Raw genomic sequence first — 23501 nt, forward strand, 5'->3', positions numbered from 1 at the left:
AGCATTTTCATCCCCCGTCCCACATATTGAGATGACGTCCCACAGCTTCATCGCCTCTAGTTTGCTAAAGTCAAACCACTGCGGGGGAAGACGCTTTTCCAAAGTCTGTCTTTTATCCCATGGCTGTGAAGAAAGCAGGGAAGGCTGTCATCACGGGGCTACGTTGGATGTCAAATCAAACCGGGCACACAGTGGGTCATAGTGCAGGTTGACCCGTCACCATCAAAATTGCAAAATACTAACGTCACAAACTATGTAGATTTATGTGGAATATGATGGAAACGAGAAGCAAGAAAGGGAAATGCGGTGGCAACCAAGACTGGGGATCTACATATAGCTGGGTGAAGCAGGCTCCCGAGTTTTTTTGCTGAATTTTCAAAAAGAGCGGAGTTTTTAAATTTCACATGGAGACGAATACGACCAGAAACGACACAGTGCGTGTGAGGCTCACAAGAAAAAGGTGCCTAGAGATGTTACGAGCTAAGAGGCAGAATAGAAATGTTTATTTATTAAGTTTGATTGACATATCAAAATGTTTCCACTGCCTCTCAGCATTGGTAACATGTTGTGGCTTTAACCAATTGCTATTACCAATAAAACTACTATATACATATACTGTACACCTTGGTTAAAGGTGCGGTATAATGTTTTCTTGTGAAGCGGGCAAAGACAGAGGTTTATTGGTAATGGCAATACAACTGGCTGTACCAAGGCTGTGTTTATAATCTAGTAATTTGTAAGGCAATCACTATAATCTACAGTTTCTAAGGGTATATCTATAATTTGCCCCCACAGTGTCCCACGTTTGGTTTGCTTGCATCTGGTCACCCTACCTTAGGCACATTTGCAGTTCATAGTGATTACGAGTACTTTTATTGGCAGTGTTCGCAGTTTTATGTTTCTACTGTTTTTCATCAATTCCTCAGATGTAGACGGCGTTATGCAGTACACGTTAAAGGCGCACTGTGTACGATTTAGCGGCGTCTGGTGGTGAGGTCGCAGATTGCAACCAACCGAATACCCCTCCCCAACACGGCGGCCTCCGTGGAAGGGGAACCGCTCCCTAGGCAGACAGGTTCACTCTAACGTATCAACACAACGATTCTGATTTTCTCGGGATTATATGCCAATTAAAAACATACGTATGAATATTATATTCCATTTCTGCCAGGCCCCTCACGTAGATTCTACATGCTGCACCTGTAACTTTATATTATTTACACGAACATGTCAAATACTATGATGTTACGATGCACTACATTGTATTCATTGGTACTAGGCAAGGCGATATATTTGAGCTAACTGTGTTTTCATACATTCAGGGAGAAGGATAACTCGGAGGAACGACTGGAGTTGATGGAAGAGACATTGCAAGACACGCCCACCTCGCGTTGACGCTCAATATCACTCAGGGCAACCACGCCCCCCCAAATACACGCGTCTCTCCACCTTAAATATTCACAATGGAGGAGGGGGGTTCCAAAATCATAAACCAAGACACCGATTAGAAGAAGTAAACATAGACATTGAGACTCTAAAGTCTCGTGTATAAACGTTGGCTCTGTAGCTCCTTTTACGGTCGACTCCTATTCAGTCGGTGGTTTTCTAGCGCTACCATCTAGCGGTCATTAGCTGAACTGCATTTCATGGGACTTCCGCGTTAGTAATACCTGTGGCCGTAATGGCGGTCTCTAGCCCAAAACAAGGCGGGCTGGTTCCAAACATATCCCTCAAAAAAAGAACCCGCGGCTGCTATGCCTTTGAATGTTTATGCGTGTTTCACTCGAGTCTTTGTTTTTATTTTGGCATAACGCGTCTCTATCTCACCGTTAAGACGGCCTCGGTCCATTATTCCGGGTCGCATAATAGTGACGTAGACGGCGACGCGACGCCCATAGCGACGGAAGTAGTCTGGGCTATTTATTTATTTTACCAACGCGCTAAAAAAAAAAAGGAACCCGGAATGCTCGTTTTCAGCCCAACTGAATTAAACTTGAGACATTACTCGCAAAAGAAACTGTAGGACTCGTGACACCAAAACTGTACACGAGTACGATTTGTTTGACTCAGAACCACAACAACAACGGTATCACTTTGCTGCAATCTTTGCCAGACCGCTTTGGAGACGATAGCGAATGTCTGTGCAGGTACTACTCTTATCATTCACACCCACATCCTCCAGAAAAATTATCATTTTATTATCATCATCATCATTATTATTATTATTATTATTATTATTAATATGTCCAACTGTAATACATGTAATCGTTCAGTTTTCCATCGTATGCCACTGCCACAGTATAATCCTATACGAGTGTAATAATTCATGTCTCCCCATTGGAGAAGAGCCATCTCTTGACATTGAACAGCTGCCTCAATCCAACTGCTGGATATGGATCTAATTCACATTGTATTTGGTAAAATTATTTGCTAAAATTCCCGTGACAGTTTGGACGAAAACATGCGTTTGTAGAGTAAATTATGTGTACAAAAAAAAAAAAAGACTTGACTCTTACGAACAACTGCAACACGTATTAATTGTCAGTCTTCATTTTGGTTAATATCGCAGACAATGATGAAGAGTCGGGATATAGAATTTTGATCTTGCAGCACAAGACCTTATTTCCATTTATTTCTATTAAAGCAGAGTTTTACAAATCTGCCACAACATTAAAACCACCTGCCTAATATTGTGTAGGTTCCCCCTCGTGCCACCAAAACAGCTCTGACCCGTTGAGGCATGGACTCCACAAGACAAGGTGTCCTGTGGTATGTGGCACCAAGACGTTAGCAGCAGATCCTTTAAGTCCTGGAAGTTGCGAGGTGGGGCCCCCATGGATTGGGCTTGTTGTTCCAGCACATCCCACGGATGCTCGATCAGATTGAGATCGGGGGAATTTGGAGGCCAAGTCAACACCTTGAACACTTTGTCATGTTCCTCAAACCATTCCTGAATAATTTTTGCAGTGTGGCAGGGTGCATTATCCTGCTGAAAGAGGCCACCGCCATCATGGAATAGTGTTGCCATGAAGGGGTGTACTAGGTCTGCAACAATGTTTAGGCAGGTGGTACGTGTCAAAGTCACATCCACATGAATGCCAGGACCCAAGGTTTCCAATAAGAACATTGCCCAGAGCATCACACTGCCTCCACCGGCTTGCCTTCTTCCCGTAGTGCATCCTGGTGCCATTGCTTTCCCAGGTAAACAATGCACATGCATTCCACATGATGTCAAAGAAAGCGTGATTCAGCCGTTTTGGAGATGCTCCGATCCAGTCGTCTAGCCATCATAATTTGGCCCTTATCAAAGTTGCTCAGATCCTTACACTTGCCCATTTTTCCTGCTTCCAACACATCAACTTCAAGAACTGACTGTATACTTGCCTAATATATTCCACCCCTTGACAGGTGCCATTGGAACGAGATGAGCAATGTTATTCACTCCACCTGTCAGTGGTTTTAATGTTGTGGCTAATAGATTGTGTGTGTGTGTGTGTGTGTGTGTGTGTGTGTGTGTGTGTGTGTGTGTGTGTGTGTGTGTGTGTGCGCATGCAAATGCAAATGTGTGTGTATATATATATGTATGTATGTATGTATATATGTGTATATAAATGTATGTGTATATATGTGTATATATATGTATGTATATATATATATATATATATATATATATGTGTGTGTATATATGTGTGTGTGTGTGTGTGTAAATTTTTATAGATATGTGTGTGTGTGTGTATGTATGTATGTATTTACGTAAACATGAAGACATCATGATAAGACTTTTCATTTAAATACTATGTTTCAAAATGCAATTTCCTTTTAATTGAAATCTCGCTTGCATGTTTGTTATCTTTCAGTTGTTGGTGATTTATCTCCGCTAGTGGATGTTTGCCCACCTCATAGCCATGACATCCCATGGTTTTAAAAGCAGTCAACAGGATTTCACATTTGGACCATGGAAAGTGACTGCTGCTAAAACACACATCATGAGCTCCAAGGACATTGAACAGTAAGTTTGTTATTCAGCAAAATTCAAAGTCAGATAATTATATATATATTTTTTACATCCTTTCCTCCAGCTTCATCAGTTGCATACTGCAATGGACAAACGCATTGGTTATTTTCAGATGCATGCAGAGATATAGTTACAGATTTAGGTCAAAGTAGTATCTGATTGTCAGATGTGGCTTTCTGGTGAAGTTGAATGTGTTGATTTTATGTTTGTGGATCATACTCGTTTAGTGATGGGTACACAGAGTATATCAATCTCTCTCTGGCAATTCACTGTATACTCACCCACCAGCCCAATATCGTTTGAAATATATAGGGCAGTATTCCCATTTCCTTCCATTCCCAAAATCACTATTCGAATGCTGAAATTGCCATTCAGTTGTGTATTTTTATATAAATAAATAATTAGTTCTAAATGGTTTGGCTAATGTAAGCAATCAATTCACATGGGATGAGCAATTAAGTAACGGGGACCCAAGTCGGCGGAGACGCACGAGCACACCGGCGCGTTTCCCTCTCCTCCGGTGTTTCACTGTACAAGGGAGAATGCTGGCCTTGGGCCAGAATGTCCAGTAATTCCACAGATGTAGCGATGAAAATGGGAAATAGACCTGACCATCACGGACGCAATGTCCTCTAGTTAAGAGGTTCCAAACAACTGTCTCGTGGGCTGGATTTTTTCAGGCGCGAACTGCGATCTGGAGGTTTTTTTTGCTTTGTTTGGAGAGAAGAACGCTCTGATGGGAGCTGCGTAACACCCCCCTTGTACTAAATTTGAGCATTAAAATTTTTTATATTTCAGAGTATTAAAAATAATAAAGCATACAAATTTTAAATGGGATTATAGAGGAAATCTGCAGCCCTAAAACACACACATGCACTCTTTCAAATAGTGTACCCATCTCACCAACCAGCACTGCAGCCCTGATTATGCAGTGTATAAATAATGGACGATACTTATACTTGGATCAAGTTTTAGGCTCCCAGGTTTATTCATTCATGCTTTGCTCAACTGAACATTGTAGTCTACCCTGAACAATCCTCACTCCTGGATAAATGGTAAAGTTCTGTTCACAACTAAATTTTAAAGAGATTGCTCAATGCAGTGTTGATCGTTGGAAGGCAAAGCCAGTTCCCAGAGACTCTCAAGGCCCCGTGCTTCCAGGTTGGCAGAGGAGATGAGCATGCCGGCCCTCCCTGAGATGCTGTTTGGAGACAACGTTCTGCGTATCCAGCATGCGGACGGCTACGGCATCGAATTTAACGCCATCGACGCCCTCAAGAGAGTCAACAACATGGAAGACTCGCTCAAGGTGGCCTGTGCACGGGAGTGGCAGGACAGCAGGCAAGAGAGTCTTTGCTACAAAATTCGCACTTGCCTCAGGGATTTGCTTTGCTATTCCAAGTATTACATACAAACCCAGAAAATACTGGCAACGGATTCTCCACATATGGAATTCTCGCTTTCTCGACGCAAACCTTATGTTGCTTAAATTCTCTTCGTCCTAGGGCAGATTCTGAGCACTCTCAAGAGGTGGTGAAGCGCTACGACTGGACCTACACCACAGACTACAGAGGCACTTTACTAGGCGAAGACATGAAATTACAAGTAGGTGACTTTTACAAATGGAATGCGTACATATTCCAAATAGTTCATATTAACGAAAATCCAATTTTATTCGGACAACTATTTGGCGTTCTTCTTTTGCATTCGACTACAGCTGTATTTCCTCTACCTATACTATACCAATGACCCCCAAACCCATCAATGAAAAGATTAGAAAAAAAAAGTCCATATGAGCGACCAAAGTTCATTTAATTGTAGCACCGAATTGCAGCTTTTGCCAGGGAATTATCTTGAGATTAAATTTTGTATCTTGTAACCTTGCAGCATCTGTGTTTAGTAAAAGACCTGTGCGTCTCTGAAGGTCACAGAGACGCTGGATCGCATCGACATGGAGAAGCTGAAGGCACGGGAGCAGATCATGTTCTTTGACGAGGTGCTGCTGTTCGAGGACGAGCTGCATGACCACGGCGTGTCCATGATCAGCGTCAAAATAGTTAGTACAGCCTTTTTATAATGCAGCATGATCACAGCACACCATATTTCAAATTATTTCAAGATTCAAGATTCAAGAGGTTTATTCGTCACATACTTATACATACTTTCATACATATATGCAGTGAAATGTAATGCAACGCACCCGGTGATAACACACAATATGTTGGAATAGATAGAAGGAATATGCTTATGTATATGGAATAGGCAATTATGTATATACAGATATGTGTATTCAAGTGGCATGTGGATAAAGCGAGGTAGTGCTTGGGATAATCCAGCACAGTATACAACAGTACAGCGCAGCAATACGTCATCACGAACAACCCGGAACAGTGACAGTATGCGGTACAGTATGCTACATATAGTACAGTAGGTAGTTGAGCCTATGTGTATGGCTCAGTGAGGACCCCTGGTGAGGTCAGCGTTGACAGTTCTAATGGCGTGCGGGAAAAAACTCAGTCTCAGTCTCTCTGTTCTCGCTGTGTGACTGCGGAGGCGCTTGCCTGACCGCAGCAGCTGGAACAGTCCGTTGTTGGTGTGATGAGGATCCTTCATGATCCTGCGGGCTCTGCTACTACACCTCCTGGTGTATAAGTCCTGTAAACCAGGCAGTGATGTTGCCTGTCAGGATGCTCTCCACTGCTCCACAGTAGAAGGACTTGAGGATCCTCACCGAGACCCGGAGTTTCCTCAGCTGCCTGAGGTGGTAAAGACGCTGCCTCGCCTTCCTCACCAGAGAGTCTGTTTGTAAAGTCCATGTGAACTCCTCTGTGATGTGGACTCCCAGGTATTTGAAGCTGCTCACCCTGTCAACAGAAATCCCGTTAATCACCAAAGGCATGTGCGTCCTCCATTGTGATTTGTTTATTTTTCTATGGCTTTTAAATATAGACAGCAGCTTTTTCATGAATATTCTTCAACTTTATGATTAGTCCTGAGTCCTGCCCTCCCCTTCTCTTTAGCTCAAGCATCACTGACTTTCTATGTCTGATAATTTACTTAATAGTGTCAATATAGGATGTAAAAATCAGTTTGATAAAAGGATGAATGTGTTTAATATACTCTACGAAATATATTATACATAACTGTACACCGCTCAGCCACCACATTAAAACCAACACTAATAATGATAAATTGTGACGCTCGCCCTCGTGCCGCCAAAACAGCTCTACCCGTCGAGGCATGGACTCCACAAGACCTCTGAAGGTGTCCTGTGGTAATCCAAACCATCCACATGATGCAGAAGAAACATGATTCATCAGACCAGGCCACCTTCTTCCATTGCTCCATGGTCCAGTTCTGATGCTCACGTGCCCATTAGAGGTGTTTTCGGCGATAGACAGGGGTCAGCATGGACACTTTGACCAGTCTGTGGCTACGCAGCCCCATACGCAGCAAGCTTTGATGCACTGTGTGTTCTGACACCTTTCTATCATAGCAGCATGAACCTTTTAGCAATTTGTGCCACAGTAGCTCTTCTGTGTGATCGGACCAGACGCGCTAGACTTCACTCCCCATGCGCATCAATGAGCCCATGGTCGCCCATGACCCTGTCGCCGGTTGTCCTTCCTTGGACCACTTTTCCTCGGTACTGACCACTGCATACCGGGAACACCCCACAAGACCTGCTCTGACCCGGTTGTCTAGCCATCACGTCTTGGCCCTTTTCAAAGTTGCTCAGATCCTTACGCCTGCCCGTTTTTGCTGCTTCCAACACGTCAACCTTAAGAACTGACCGTTCACTTGCTGGACAGGTGCCATTGGAACGCGATAATCTATGTTACAGTACACCTGTCAGTGGTTTTTATGGTGTGTGTGTGTGTGTGTGTGTGTGTGTGTGTGTGTGTGTGTGTGTGTGTGTGTGTGTGTGTGTGTGTGTGTGTGTGTGTGTGTGTGTGTGTGTGTGTGTGTCACACAACAAAATTTGCAGTATATGATTTACTAGAAAGTGCTTCAATATGAAAATATTTTTTTCTGATTTAGAGGGTGATGCCCACGAGTTTTTTCTTGTTGCTGCGATTCTTCCTGCGAGTGGATGGCGTCCTCATTCGCACAAATGACACACGGCTCTATCACGAGGTGAGTGAGCCGGCTGGGTTTCGGAAACGTTTTTGAAGGGACATACACTCAGTGGCCACTTTATGAGGTCTACTTTCCTCGTACTAGGTATGCCCCCCCTCCCCCCAAAAAAAGCCTTTATTCTTCCTGGCATGAACTCACCAAGGTGCCGGAATGGATTCCGGTCCACGTTGACATGATGGCATCACGTATTGCTGTCGATTTGTCTTCTACAACGAATTAAGTGACCTAATAAAGTGGTCACCTCTGTCTTGTAATTGTTTCAGTTTTCCAGAAAATATTCACCTCGAATGCAGTGTCATGTATTTGCTCATTCCTCCCCAAGGAACACAGAAAGTTAATGCCGATTTGCTTTCCAGGCTGGAAATAATTACATGCTGAGAGAATTCAGCATGAGAGAAAGCAGAATTGATGACTTGAAGGTAAGTCATGGCATTGCATTCAGTGACTGCTAATCTTAAAGGGCCGATCTATGAACTGTCGGTGCAGACACAGAGTTTCTGTTGTGTTAACCTGCCCTCATACCAAAATACCTTTACGCCGCTTCACTGAATGCATTACTAGCTCTTCACTATACTGCAAAGTAGTCATCATAAGGTGTACTGTAAAATTCCCTGAAAACGAAATCAAAAGGTTCTGATGATATTCAGAATAAGGCAATATTCCCAATCATGCAGCTGCCATGTAAACATCGTATTCACAACATCTGATTAAAATAAAGGCCCTTTCTTATATCAATGTGTAACTCCCTCATATCAATGTGGCTTGTTTACACCTCAATCCTATTGCTTATGGTCTGAACCAAAAGGACAGCCATTGCCTTCATATGCATTTAACAGGGAAACTGGAGTGTGGTTACACCGCGTATAGTATCAACGGAAGACCTGAATATTTATAGATCCTCGGTCGACAAACAAGAAGAGGAACGTGACTGCTAAAATGGGTTAAGCAAAGAATGTACGCATCACTTTCTCTGCTCCGAATATTTTGACTGACAAGCCGTATGGGCTGGGTGAGTTGAAGGAATCGACACAAGCGCAAACACATGTACACCTTATTCAAAATATCCTATTCTGGGTGTTCACCTTATTGTGATTAATGTGTGCATGTAAATGCACTGGGTGTTGGATGATACAGAATACTCCACAATGATATCGCAGCCCGTTTCAAATGTGTAGCACGTTTTTACGGCCCATTATAAAGGCTTACAGTACGTCAAGCAAGGCAGGCGTGTTGAACTGCTTTTAGGAAATGATGACCGAAGTTTATGGCCCTCTCGTATTCCAGTGCAGTGGTGAAAGCTTTAAACTGCCAGGGTGACATACAGTAGCAGTCAGTGAATGTGAGCTTATCCTCATCGTTCGTTTGTAAAGAAAATGACAAAACTGACTTCTTTTAAACGCTTTTTTTTTTTTTTTTTCTAAGCATGTTCCTGCCGCAAAATACACCAAGCCCAACGAAATTTCCCAGCACTTAACCTTGAAGTTGACGGAGTGTGAGAAGCTGCAGTTCCCCCCGGCAGAGGAGAAGATGGGCGGCGCTGAATAAAATGGGAATCAAAGAAAGAAGAATGGGTTTGGTTATTAAATACTGTGTTCCAGTGTTAAGGGAGGAAAAAGGAATCACCACACTCACCCTTGTATTTCAAGTTCTGAAAAGACGTTTCGCTTCACACGCTGTTTACCCTTGACACGCGCATGATGCATGGATGTTTGGAGAGCGGCGACGGTGCCATCTTGGACTCGATAGGATGCAGAATATTTAAAAAAATAAAATAAAAATAAAAACACGTGTCGCTTTTAGCTGTGTTATAGACATTGTTAGGTGATGCGAAAGCCGAGTTTGTCGAGTGATCGCTCGTGATACAAATTGTGATTTTTTTCAACTGCAAAAATGTATTTTCAATCTGTGGCTAGAATGTGGAAATTGGAATACGTCGTGGGCCCTCGATACAAGCCATGACGCTCCGTGACGACTAGCAGATGCTTGTCCACATTTGCATTGTTATGTTGGGGAATAGCTTAACCTCGCTGTGCTTTCGTTAAGTGGATAGGTGTGTCAGTTGGAAGAAACAAGCTAGTTTTCCACGAGCGGCTCAAAATCTTCCCACGTGGCCGAAACAAATCCGGGACCTGTGCTTAGAATATCGAAGAAAAAAAAAAAGATCCATTCAACGTTAATTATTCTGTTTTGCTGTAATGTCTTAACTTGGAGACAAGTTATAGTTGAATATAATACGTTTTTTTTGTGTCAATTACCAGCTTCGATGGCAAACCGCATCGCCTCCCAACGGTCAGAGGGGGGAAAAAAATGATTTGTTTCCTGAAATGACTAACTGTCACTCCTTGAATGACACTGGTAAATTACCTCAGATTAGCAGCCGATTAATCACCCAATCCCCTCTTTGAAACTCAAATGTTTTCCTCTGTCGTGTTCATGCGTGTGTAAATAAGTAAGCCTGATTCCCCGGCTGTGTTTAAACCATCTTGAGAGGTCATGTTTTCATTTATACTTGTAATAAAGAAGCAGAAAAAAACTCCGCCCTTGTTATAGTGGGTGGTCTGTGTCCCTGCTTTCACGGGAGCTGGGCTGGACGCCTCCATCTGCAGCCTTGCATTGCGCTCACACGGCTCCCACGCAGCCGGTCACTCCGCGCCGGAGACACGGGGATGAAATCGGTGTTGACCTTGTCTGAATCTGGCGTCAGATTGACAAAATGAATGGGGGAAAACAAATTTCTCACAACACTGGAGCGTCCCCCTGAAAAGTTCCGACTTTTATTTCAAGGGACTGAACAAAGTAATTGTTTACTGCTCCAAATTAGATGGCGAGCGAACGTTATTGCCACTTCAACACAAACCTGGCTTGTGCATGTGCAGAAGATTGCACCGAACTCTGGTTACAACGAGAGAAGGAGATGTGTTTTTATATTTTTTTTAACTATTAGTTTGAAGGCAGGAAGGGGGAATTGTCTGTTCTTGCAATAAAAAAAAAGCCATTTACTATTTAGATAGATATGAAAATGTAAATCTACATTGGATGATAAAAAAAATCGAATAACTTGTGATTGCAATTAGAATTGACTTTATAAAGCCCAAAATGAACCTGAATAAGACAATCACATTTAAAGTGATTGTAATGTTAATGTAATCTGCAATGACGTAGATGTTTACATATTTAAAAAAAGTTCATTATTGTGTTATGTTTAACACTAGTGAATAAAGCATCGCCTTAACACTGACTGACATTATAGGTTATTACATTTAAGATTTGAAGATTTCGCCTATATTCACATTATTTTATATTATCTAGATTATCTTCTACAATAAATCCATAAATAGAAGCTTGCTAAATGTCATGTTTTAGAAGTCTCATTAAGTGTCTCATTTCTTAATACTAACAAAGAAATCCTTTGTGTATTGCAAAGCAAGAAGTGAATGAGCCAGGCGGAATTTTAAAAGTCAGCTATATTAAAACACCCAAGATACTGTAAATACAACAAATATGAACACACCCCCAGATAGTTGTACGTCTAGTCTGCACAATGATTTAAAAAAAACAACAAAAAAACAAACACCAAAAAAACATACATGAAAAATGCAAAGTTATTACAACAATCGTTAGGATTCGCTGTTTATCAAACCGGAGCCTGTTAAAATGTTGCTTGTCAGGGTTCATAGCTGTCCCCAGCGCAACCCCGCGGAACTCTTCCACTTTTTCACCGTTTGTCAATGCAGTCCAACGGGGCGAACGAATGAATGACTGAAGTAAAACAAAATAATAATAATTGTATTTGAGAGAAAGTGTTGGGAGCTCGGGTGGCTTCGTCTCGCGAGATGATTTTGAACAAGACGCCTTTGAGTTTGAGGGCGTGACACAAACCGTGTTTTGGGAAACGAAATGGCCAGCGGACGTCCGTTTGAAGTTCAGTTTGAACCTACGTCAGCGGCTGTTTGCCGACAGTCGAGGCCGACCCCGCGGGCTCCTCGCTGTTGCCACAACAGCGGGGAGCGAGGTGCGGTGTGCCGGGCGACTTGACGTGTCAGGGTTCTCCTCGCGTTCGTTTCTTAAATCTTCAATGCAACACGGATTGTCTTTGAACTCTTCATCCTTTGCTCACTCGAAGGCTCGGAACAGACGAACTCAAACTACGAACTTACCTTGGCAATCATTCCTGAGAAGGATTTCCAAGGTAAGTTTGTTGTTTGAGCTGTGCCCGTATAACCTGAGTGCTTTTTTAATAAGTACATATTGCAAATATTTGACAGCTTTTGAATCATGCTTTGAACAGTCTCATTTGCTTTCAAAAAGTAACAGCGACGCTTAAAACCATTAAACATTCAAAACAACAAAACAACCTATCCCAACCCACAAGGAATAAATGTCCTTTTTTTTGAAAAACAACGTGTTTTCGAGAGTGACGTTTATTCAACAGCGACAATTATCCGCGAGCGTCGCCAAGACAAATCGATTTGAACCACGTCGCGTCGTCCCGTCAGTCTCTCTTGTATTCCTCCTCCAGTTTGAGCTTCTCCGTGCTGTTGCCGAAAAAGGCGGCGTCGTTGCTCACCTGCACCTTGTCGAAGAAGCTAAAATCGGCCACGTAGCGGCCGCCGGGCGTGCTGAAGAGCACCGGCTTGAACTCGTAGCCCCAGAGGATTTCCTGGGGAATGTAGGACGTGCGGCTCTGGCACGTCGCCGCCGTGGACTCCATGGTGGCGTTGAGGGTCACCAGGAGCTCGAAATCCCGGGTGCGGAGGTTGGCGGCCGTCAGGCCCGCGAGGGGACTGCCGCCGTCCAGCACGTGGTAGAAAGTGAGCGGCAGGATGAGGAACGGGCAGTCCCCGCTGGAGTCCATGTGGAAGTCCACGTGGCTCTGGTGAACCAGGGTCTTCTCGCCCTCCTCCGTCTCGTGGGGGTGCAGCAGCTTGCCGGTCAGCTGGCACTGGATCAGCAGGCTCTTCCTCATGTTGGCCACGCGCACCATCAGGCAGAGCTTGCCCCGGTGTCGGCAGACCACCGCCGAGTGGCTGAACTTGATGGTCTCGGCCCGCTTCTTGGGGCGCGCCAGCTTGGCCAGGAAGGCCCCGGTCACGAAGATCTCGGCCAGGCCGGTGATGATGAGCTGGGCCACCAGGGTGAAGATGGCCAGCGGGCACTCCTCGTTGATGGCGCGGTAGCCGTAGCCGATGGTGGTCTGCGACTCCAGGGAGAAGAGGAAGGCGCCGGTGAGCGTCCTCACGTTCTCCACGCAGGGCGTGTGGTTGGAGGCGGCCGGGCCGAGCGGCGCGTCCTCAAAGTCGCCGTTGCCCATGCCGATGAAGTAGAAGACGACGCCGAAGATGAACCACGTCATGACGAAGGTGGAGGCAAACAAGGTGAGCTTGTAGCGCCATTTCATGTCGACCACCGTGGTCCAGATGTCGTGGAGGTACAGCTTGACCATGCCCTCCACGTTGTCGATTCGCACCTTGTTGTGGCCGTCCTTGGACACGATCCTCCGCTGGACCGCCGCCTTGCTCGTGGTCATGTCGCACAAGATGAGTTGCAGGTGTTTTTTACGGTGACGCCTATTGCATGGCCAACGTCCAAATGTGCTGAAAATGGAGAGAAAGAAAAAAAGTTATTTGGATGAGAGTTGTTTTTTCCACCTCAGCTGCTGCTGTAACATCAGATCAGATAACAATTGTGAATGGTTTGGTTTCTTTTCTGGTATTTGAATATACAATGTAACTCATATTCGAATAATAATCCTTTTGAGAACATTTCTCAATTTGCGCCTTTAGACAAAATGTGAAAAACCATTCTAACAGGATGAGAACAGATTTTTTTTTTTTTGTTATTTTGTTCAACAGTAGTCCAACCAACTCGGCTTTGTCCTCTAACTCAATCGGCCACTTCAACTTTTCAGTAAACCAGTGAGCACACGTAGCACAGTTACCAAAGAAACAACAACAAAAACATAACGTCGTCTTTAACTCTTGCCAAATGTTGTGTCAGTAATCAAAGAAAACCATTTGTATAAAATAAAGGAACATTTAGAGAGGAAACGTCTTCAGACGGAACCTCTCTGACCTCCTTTTTTTAATTTATTTTTTTAACCTATCGATCAACTTCCGTCCTGTTGAATGAAATGGTGTCATTTGATTTGGGGAAAATTGATTCAAATGTGTTTTTTCGGCTCACCTGCTTCGACCGTCACCTTGCCGTCGAATGCTCGTCACTTGGCTCCTGTAACGTGTTGGACACAACTCACCTCAGACAAAAACAAAAAAAAAAAAATCTGCCCAGCCTCTCCTTTCCCCTATTGTGTGTGTGTGTGTGTGTGTGTGTGTGTGTGTGTGTGTGTGTGTGTGTGTGTGTGTGTGTGTGTGTGTGTGTGTGTGTGTGTGTGTGTGTTAAACTTTGGCTCAGTGATATTTAGGGCACTTGGTAAGGACAGGGGATGAAAGGAAGTGTGGAGAAGGTTTTGTGTTGGAGGACAAAACCCCACCCACCCACCTCCACCCACATTCTCCCCCTCCCCCCGGGGGCCCGATCGTTTGCCGCAGCAGGTCATGGAGGAATTCCTGAATTATCCATTCGGTGCAGATGCGACCGCGCTTTATCCTTAGGATCTCTGAAGATATGAATCCATTTAAAAGTTTTTGAAGCCGCTCCGAGCGCCCAAGAACAAACACAGTAAACGGCACGACCTTGAGTTCTGCTCGTAAGTGTGTCGATTCCGCCTCATAAGTTTCTTATTAACCTCCAGGTGTTTACAGGAAATAGACTTTGAGCGTCTGTGTGTGTGTGTGTGTGTGTGTGTGTGTGCGTGCGTGTGGAGGGCGGCGGGGTCAGAGAGACAGGACACCCGTTGTACTTTGTTTCACCAAGATTTGTAATCAGAAAATGATTGCCGCTCCATAAATATCTATTCTCATTGTCTAAATTGTTTCTCGGTGCTTTGCTCCTGTCAACGTTTCTCCTTGTTTCACAGATTCTCTCTCTCTCTCTCTCGCTATCACACACACACACACACGCACACACAGACACACACACACACACACACACACACACACACACACACACACTGAAGGCCATATATTTTGATACTGGAGCTTTCGGGGACAATAGTGTTGAGATGTGTGAGAGATAGCACCGGGGACAGAACACGCCGTGTCATGCCGCCGGCTGCGGCTGTTTTTTTGGATGGCCATGCCTCACATGAGAGACACAGATTAAAGGGACACTGTGTGATATTGACGCGCTGGCGTTTACAAGGTGAAGCGCACTCGCAGTCCCAAAGGCGTGATGCATAAAGACGGATAAAGAAGTCAGTACGACAGAGTCATGCGGTACGTCCGTTTAGCCAGTGGCATTCAAACTGTTTTTTGTTGTCCAGGGTGCAGAGAATCATTTAAGTTGAAATGGCAATAGCTGGGGCTAAGTTTGCTGGTTCGGTTGTTAGTATGGTTACAGGTATAGATAAAATAAACTATACATATAGCTAGATATACTGTACAGAAGAATAAATATGAATACAATACTCCCGGGATGGATAAGAATGAGTGAGTAGGTGAAGTCATTATTATTTTATTGCTAAATGATTGCAACTTCTACAGTCTTATTATAATATAATGATGTGAATGTATTAGTCTTTAAAGTTTGTGTGCATTGCGGACATTGTTCTTTCACCGTTGTGATTCAGAGCAATGTCAATTCAACACAATGCTCCTTCTACTCGACAATACGTGAACCTAATCTCATGTGATCCCTTTTGGGGCGAGTCCCCTCCCTGCCTCATGCCCTCCGTTACCCTGAGCACGAAAAGCAGGTAAGACAATGCATTAGTGCATACAGGCCTTCTGGACCCATTCAAATTCACAAATAATCACAAAAAGACATCCAATATGCAACATTTTGCCCTCAGTTTGATCCATCAGCATAAAATCGACAAAGAGAGAAGCAATTTATTTGAGCAACAAATAATTCTTGCGTGTAGAACTGTAATCTGATCTGTACCGGCCTGCTTGTGTAAGAATCCTGCTGAGCGGATAAACAGGGAGCGATTAAGTTTCCAAGATACAACAGACAACAAATAACAGGAGCTTTGCGGTCTATCCCACAATGTACCGAGGTGGCATGTACACGGATAAGAAGGGGGAGAACTTTGAGAAGACTTTTTAGTCTACCTCGGAGTGACCTTCCTCACCCCCTATTGTTTGGAAGTGCACTTCGTAGTGCACTATACAGGGCACTTTATAGTGCACTATGTGGGACTACCTAGAACGGGGACAAAGTGCTTCGCAAGGAAGAAAGAAAATAAATGTAATCATGTTATAACGCAAATATATAAAGTTTCGAGTTGCATTTGTTCCAATTGCGTTTTTGGTACGCTGAGAATATGGGGAATTCTAAATAAATGTTAAAAAAATATATATACTTTTTTTTTTTTAACCAATGATATGGTTTTTTTTTTTTTTTTTAATATAAAAAGATTTGCAATAAACAAAATGAATTCGAAGGTCACAACTTTGTATGGAAGAATAATTTGTTTCAAACGTGTTTTTAGCGGCAGTGGCCCGCGCACGCTGCGCACACACATGTCGACCAGCAGATGGCGTGCTAAGCTCACTGCCCAACGGTTGACCGCTGAAACAAGGTTCGTGTCCTCGTCACCTTAATGTATTTCTATGACTTTGTCTTGACATTATATAAGTGAATGAACTGAGTTTTGTGTTGTTAAACCTTTTTTTTTTTTTAAGAATTGGAAAATAACTTGAAGGGTCAAGAGGAAACATCTCTTAATTTTCGACAGAATATATATATATATATATGTGTGTGTGTGTGTGTGTTAAACTCTTACGTTTGCAGCTGTTGATACAGAGGTGCACTGGTTCACTGAATCATTTTACGTGATTGTTAATTGCATAATGGCATTTATTGGAAGCATAACTTTTTTTGTTTTCTCTGGCTCGATGCGTTCATTGCTTGCCCGCGATCGCCTACACGTGGGACTCCACTTCTGATTTCGTTATTTTTTTTATCAAAAACATCGAAACTGTTTTTCGCCATTGCATTCACTGGCTTTTGCACGATCGTTCACCTATTGGATCGATATTGCAATGGATTTTTATATGCACTGGTCGAGTCCTTGAGCGGCGATTGTGCCCGATAAGAATTCACCGTATTGTCTAATCTTATATCTTATTTATTTGTGATAGCGTCTTTTTTTTGTGTGTGTGTGTGTGGTGCTGCTGTGCAATCGTATGCATTCACCGACGAATAAAGTAATAAATAAAGTATTAACGATAATAACGTCTGACGATCCCCGGTACGCCGGGTTGAGGGCGTGCGTGCGACTCTCCATCCCCCGTGGGTCGACGGAGGAGGAAGCGTAGCGAGAGGAGACCGGAGCGTCACATCCCCCCGAGACGATGGCGGAGGAAGGGACGGGGCTCGGCTTCAACATGGTTCCTTCCCCGCACCACCCGACACAGCAGCGCGCAGGGAACACGCCGCGTCTTGCGGGAGACGAGCCGACGGGATCCCGATGAGGGAAGAAGCGGAGCGCTGACGCACACACGGTATGGGAGCACGACGTGGACGATTAGCGGGTTAACCCGTGCTGCTCGCCCCGTAGGGGGTGCGGGGGGTGTAACGCGGGTATTTCCAGAATTGTATCTCATAAAAGAAGAAATGCAGTAATAATAAAAACAAAACAAAAAAAAAAACCGATGAGAGCTGAGTTGAGGGTGGGGGCGGGGGGTGGGTTTGGGTGCGGGCTTTACGTAACGCGCACCTACCCTAACGACTCATTATAAGGCCGGGATGAACTCGCCCGCACGGGGCGCGTCGGGGATATAGAAATAGCGCGATTTTGACCATTAACATACACAAACAAACGCGACGCGGCCCCGTGGAAGAATGTGAAATGTGATTTGACGGGTAGAAGATGCTCTTCTGTCTCTTGCGTTCGACCGGCAATGAAAGGCCTGTTGGCCATTGTCTTAAAAAATATATATATATAAAAAAAAAAAAAAAAATTCAAATTGTTCTGACGCTCCACGCAAGAGATCACGCAACGTGATGTTTGTTTGTTTTTTTTTTGTTTTGTTTTGTTGTTTTTCGTCTAGACAATCATCTCCCAACCTGCTTTTTTTTTTTTTTTTTTTTAAACCCCGCGACAGCCACAGGCGCGGATGCGGGTGTAAACTAAATATAAACTCCAGAGAGACTGGTCTCCATGACGACGGAGACAATCACCCTGTCTCACTGTGCCGCGCGTGTGGGCGCCGAGTTTCCGTGAGGGGGGGCTCTGTGGTGTGTGTGTGTGTGTGTGTGTGTGCGTGTGTGTGCGTGTGTGTGTGTGTGTGTGAGAGAGAGAGAGAGAGAGAGAGAGAGGGTCTTATACATATACAGAGGGTATTATACATGGGGATACTCTCAGACACCAGGACGCCTCCCCCCCAAAACACGGAGAGGGGAGTGAGTCAACCACCCCTCCCTCTCCCCGACCAACCCGGTGTCACGCTTTTCTTTCGTGCTCGTCGTCACTCGAATGGATCTATTGAATCGCGTCCCGCAGCCGCGACCCCGCCGAGACTCCCTGTGGCAGGGGTTTCGCTCCCTTCTCGCCATCCGCTTCCCGAGGTTCTCCAGACGAGACCCACGAGGACCGCGGTGGCCACTGTCCTTGCCATGGGCTGCGACACAGGCTTCCTGTGTGATGCTGGCAGAGCTCGGAACGCCTGTAGAGTCCGGACGGAGCCTCTTCCAGAATAATGCATCTGTTTGGTTTTTCTTTTTACCTTTTGTTAAATTGAATGAGCACAAAGGTGTCCCGGAGCACACAGAGCGGCACTCCGTGTATGTGGACGTATACGCAACATTTTCATAAAAAATAATACATTTCTGTGAAACACTGCAAATCTTTCAAATGTTAATTTTCAGATTCGAACAATTACAGGGCTTGAAGTTAAATTAATGAGTTAATATTATACTGTGATTTAAGGTTTTTCTTTTTAGAATTCACTAGTTAAATAAAGATTTGTTGGTCATACTATAGAATGATTTATTGCTTGTGTTTAGTGAATAATACAGAAGATAAGGAACTTAAAAAAAAACGCAAACAAAATCGCAATTGCAATATTGGTCTAAAAAATAGCATTTTACTCATAACCCCCTTCGCTGCGTTGCTCCGTGGTGGCGTTTACGTGTACCTATACGCAGAAGCATAAACCAGGCTTTAGAACACCAAGGAGGCCCTCCCCTGGTGTTTCTGTGAGGATTGTAGCCATGAAGACCTGCTGCTTCCCCACCAATAAACCATGGATCAACAAAGACATTAAAAAATACTCCAAAATAAGAAGAAAGGGGCCAATGGGGGACAATGCAGTGCAGCAATGAACCAGTGAAAGAAAGATGAACTCTTCTCGATATGCAAGTCGTCATGAAAGCAGCCAGGTGAATTACGCATAAAGCCCAAAGCAGTGGTTATTGTGTTTAAAAGTGGGTTACACCTCTGACCCATTTGAGGAAAGGCTATGTCATGTATTATCAGCGGTTCCATTATCCGGTAATTGACGGTTTTTGACAGGGAAAATCTGTTGAAGTCCGACATATTTATGCAGCTTTTCTAATGATCTCCTTATTGGTATTACACAGCTCTCCCTTCCCCAACCCACGCAGAATGATGCCCTCTTTCCTAACTTATTCTGTAGTTTTCAACAGTTCATGTTAACGCATACATTTTTAATCACCTCGTGCACAGTAGACGGAACGGGAGGTCTCCAGTGGGACAGAGGCAACATCAAAAATAGACTTGTGTGAGCACACTTGTGTGGTGGCTGGCACCTCCATCAAGTAAGTCATGTGACGCAATGTCCCCAGGAACAGCCCAAACGACAAAACAGGGTTGGCTTTAAATACAGAAATATTCGGCCCAGATCGTGATAAGCGTTACTCTTCTCAAAACAAATGACAATAGTCGAAATGAACCCCCCCCAAATATCCAAATATATCATGGTTTGTTTTGTTATCGTGTATCAGGTTGATCTTTCACCCTTCCGGATCCTCCCCTCACTGTGTTGTCATGGATACATACTCTCAGTGTATGTACATTATATACGTATATTTGCCATTAATGTTTGAACTCCTGTTTGTCCGGCTCATATGAACACAAGTTACTGTGTTCCAGGATAAACATGAATGTATATGTAGTTCAGCAAAGCGTAAGTAGTGTGAAGCATGGTCAAGTATTTGGCCCCGAACAAAATTGTTAAAATCCAGTTGAAACATTAGTGATGATGGTAACACCTTCAGCTCAGCACCCTTTTACTAACAAAGTTATGGATTTACTATTACCAATTCACACAATTTTTTGTTACCCCACAGACTGTACTATTAAACATATTATGAGAAAAATCAGTTTTTAACCCCTGATGAGCCCGACGGCACCCCTGAGATACTTGGTCTAGATTTATAAACCGAAATGGAACCGAGTGTTAGGCCTCAAAATCAAGCTTCTACTTTGCTTTCTTGCAGACAATGTAATTACCGTGATGTCTCAAGCTATTTTGTTTGTGGCATTTAATAATAATATATTAATACAGATAACACAATGCATGCTGCTGCAGTATCAGATGCTGCAATGAGGGGGGCGCTATATCGAGAAACAACAGGACTGTCAGAGGGTCTCTGGAATCTAAATCACCTATTTGATAGGATCCAGCACCTCCGCACAAGCTGCGGAGGCTGTGGCTCGAGCTGCGAGCTCCGCGTTCCCCGTTGCTCCAAACGAAACAAATAGAAAGACTGTGTTATTAGATGATTATTTTGAGGTCTGTACCCAACTCAGAATTTTGTCAGTCGAATCGGAGTCGCAGCTGTCTCCCCACACTGTTTTTAGTTGTTTTATTTGGAGAAACGGGGCACGGCTCCCCATGTTGTTGCTCTCCGCCATCGGGACGCATGGAGGGCCGCTTCCCGGTCCGTGTCTGAACGATTCACACGTACTGTATAAAAATATATTTATGACTCCCCTTATTTATCCCCTTATTTATAATTCCTCATTGAAATGTTATCCCTGTGCATTTTGTAATCTTCTCTCTGTTTTATCCTGTTATTGTAATGCACACTGACTGACAACAAAGAAACGAAAAAAACAACAACTGCTTGACTTTGAATCTCAGCTGACTGACGGGTTTCCGAATGATGATCCGACTCGTAGACTTCCAGGGGCAGCCCTAGCCCTTTTTATTTACGTTTCATAATTGAAGGGAAACAAGGAACGAAAGAAAATGATTCCCGTGCCTGGGGCTGAAGCTTAAGCCCCGCCCCCCCCTCCGTGCGTTCTGGGCGTGCACACGTTCTGTGACTTTTTTTTTTCCCCGCCTGACCTATTTATGCACTATTGGGGGGAACAGCACTGCTTATATCCCATTTTTTTGTATTCATTTTTAAATGTTTTTACTTATTTTTCTCCCCATTTTAATCCCTATTTCAAACAAAAAGAACTTTACTCGGTGCTTGGCACACAAAGTTACCTCAAACTTAAAATGCCCTGTGCTCGACCCATGAAAAAAGTCACAAAACGCTGCTGCCTCGCTTGTTTCATTTGTGCTCCGGTGGAAAACGCTGAGGCAACGGCACACGGTAGCCAGAGCTGTGTGTGTTGCCATGGCGGCCAATGCAGCTAGCCAATAATTTTTTTCCTCTCACCATCTTTAACTAGGGATATTAATAAATTGATATATTGATAGAATTGATATATTAATTGGTTTGTTCGTTGATTCACTAATTAATTTGTTTATTTATGTATTTATTTGTTTGTTTGTTTGTTTGTTAGTTAATTAATTTATGGATTCATTTATTAAAGCAACACTGTCACTTTTTTACCTTAAAATAACAGCTTCCAAATCCTTTCGATGGTACACTGACTTGTAATTTGGAGAATGGCACCTCTTCCATTCCCACTCACCCCGCGAGCGCCGCGGGAGAAGTGCATTACGCTTCACGGCTCTACGTCACTTCCTTGATGTTTGGCTCCGGGAATTGCCATTTTTTTGCTCATACAAACGTAGCCGCGACAAGGATGAGACCTCAGTCGGCGCGCGCTGGCACTTGCTTTCATCGCGCCGCGGGGCTTGTTTCACCCTCTGACTCATCCCTACCCCAGTCCTCGTGCCCTCTGTCCCCTGGATCTGTGGACTGAGCACTCAGTCGCGGCGAGGTCCGCAAGGGCCGTTGTGACCTAGGTGTACATTATATTTGCGTTTGTAACGTAGACTGTTATGAAACGTGACCGATAAGGTTCAAATCAGTCAGGTAAAGCAAATTTACACCTGACTGAGTTTTACGACAGTGACGTAAAAGTGCAATTGCACTCAGAAACTGTCGGGGCGCCAAAACCCAAATACCAAAAGTTACATAGTGCTGCTTTAATTAGTTAATAGATTGTGAGAGGTTCAACCCAGACTTGAGAAGACGCAAACCTGCTTCGCTGTCAGGAACAGACTGAGATCCTTGTTCTGTTAACGAAATTAATTTTGCAAAATAAATGAGATAATAAAGTGACGCACTTTCAAGCAGTGAAACAGCATTGTCTGGTTATACTCGTCCAGAGGGAGCTCTTAAGCACACAAAAAATGTAACCAGCTTCTAGTTTCGTACAATAATACAATACATGATGTGCTAAAAAAAAAAAAAAGAGCAGTACCGTTCGGGTGCAGGTGCAAGATAAGAGACATGCGAAGGCAAACAGTTTTCGGACCAGTTTTCTGATGGTCTCTTTGTTTCAGAGGGATAGGGGAATAGGGTCTGAAATAGATAAGCAGTAACTGGGAAGAAAGGGGGTGTTAATAGATGTCTCGAAAATACTAAACAGTGTACAGTATGATTGTCTCTTTCATGAGAATATGGGAAGCAAATAGGGAGCCATGCACCTTTTTCTTTTGGTTGATTAAAATACTGCGAAAGCAAGCATGATACTGTATCTCTTACTGAGCGACGGCTTTCACCGGCTGCGGAATTGCAGACACAGCAGAATACAGACGAGACCAAATGAGGCATACACAGGCGAAAGAATGATATAAGAATAAATCTAAGAATATAGATGTTTCTATCACAGGAGGTTCACTGGAACTAGATTTAATAACACGTCTCTGAGAGGCCCTTTAATATTTCATAAATGTTTAATCATAAAAAAAAAAAAAAAAGCTACCCGATAAGCTGTGTGTGTGGGAGAGCGAGAGGAAGAGCCGGTGGCAGGGTGTGTGTGTGGTTTCTTAAATAATTCAATTGGTTAAATATGTCTCGCATTTGCTCCTTTGGATTTTCACACTCACTAGACATGGGAGATGATCTT

The 23501-nt window shown here is 43.8% G+C and overlaps 2 protein-coding genes across 2 annotated transcripts; one reads left to right on the forward strand and one right to left on the reverse strand.

Annotated features, from left to right (window-relative positions):
• Positions 1-1919: 1919 nt before the first annotated feature.
• On the forward strand, positions 1920-10640 carry tiprl (TIP41, TOR signaling pathway regulator-like). Its single transcript, XM_080014108.1, has 8 exons — positions 1920-2147; positions 3858-4009; positions 5177-5356; positions 5521-5620; positions 5940-6071; positions 8057-8152; positions 8512-8574; positions 9578-10640. The coding sequence occupies exons 2-8, from the start codon at positions 3885-3887 to the stop codon at positions 9698-9700; spliced, it is 819 nt and encodes a 272-aa protein (XP_079870234.1). The 5' UTR covers positions 1920-2147; positions 3858-3884; the 3' UTR covers positions 9701-10640.
• A 1964-nt stretch (positions 10641-12604) lies between these two features.
• On the reverse strand, positions 12605-14452 carry kcnj15 (potassium inwardly rectifying channel subfamily J member 15). Its single transcript, XM_080013203.1, has 2 exons — positions 14339-14452; positions 12605-13749 (listed from the first exon to the last, which is right to left on the reverse strand). Exon 2 carries the CDS (start codon positions 13680-13682, stop codon positions 12648-12650), a length of 1035 nt encoding a protein of 344 aa, XP_079869329.1. The 5' UTR covers positions 13683-13749; positions 14339-14452; the 3' UTR covers positions 12605-12647.
• Positions 14453-23501: the final 9049 nt, after the last annotated feature.

This window comes from Zeus faber (genome assembly GCF_960531495.2).
Source record: "Zeus faber genome assembly, chromosome: 14".
NCBI classification, from domain to species: Eukaryota; Metazoa; Chordata; class Actinopteri; order Zeiformes; family Zeidae; genus Zeus; species Zeus faber.

Bases quoted from the DNA above. Each gene is read 5' to 3' on its own strand.
- tiprl (XM_080014108.1), top strand. From the start codon at position 3,885: ATGTTTGCCCACCTCATAGCCATGACATCCCATGGTTTTAAAAGCAGT. The intron at 6,072-8,056 runs GTTAGTACAGCC...TTTCTGATTTAG, and splicing joins CCATGATCAGCGTCAAAATA to AGGGTGATGCCCACGAGTTT. The intron at 8,575-9,577 runs GTAAGTCATGGC...TTTTTTTCTAAG, and splicing joins GCAGAATTGATGACTTGAAG to CATGTTCCTGCCGCAAAATA.
- kcnj15 (XM_080013203.1), bottom strand. From the start codon at position 13,682: ATGACCACGAGCAAGGCGGCGGTCCAGCGGAGGATCGTGTCCAAGGAC.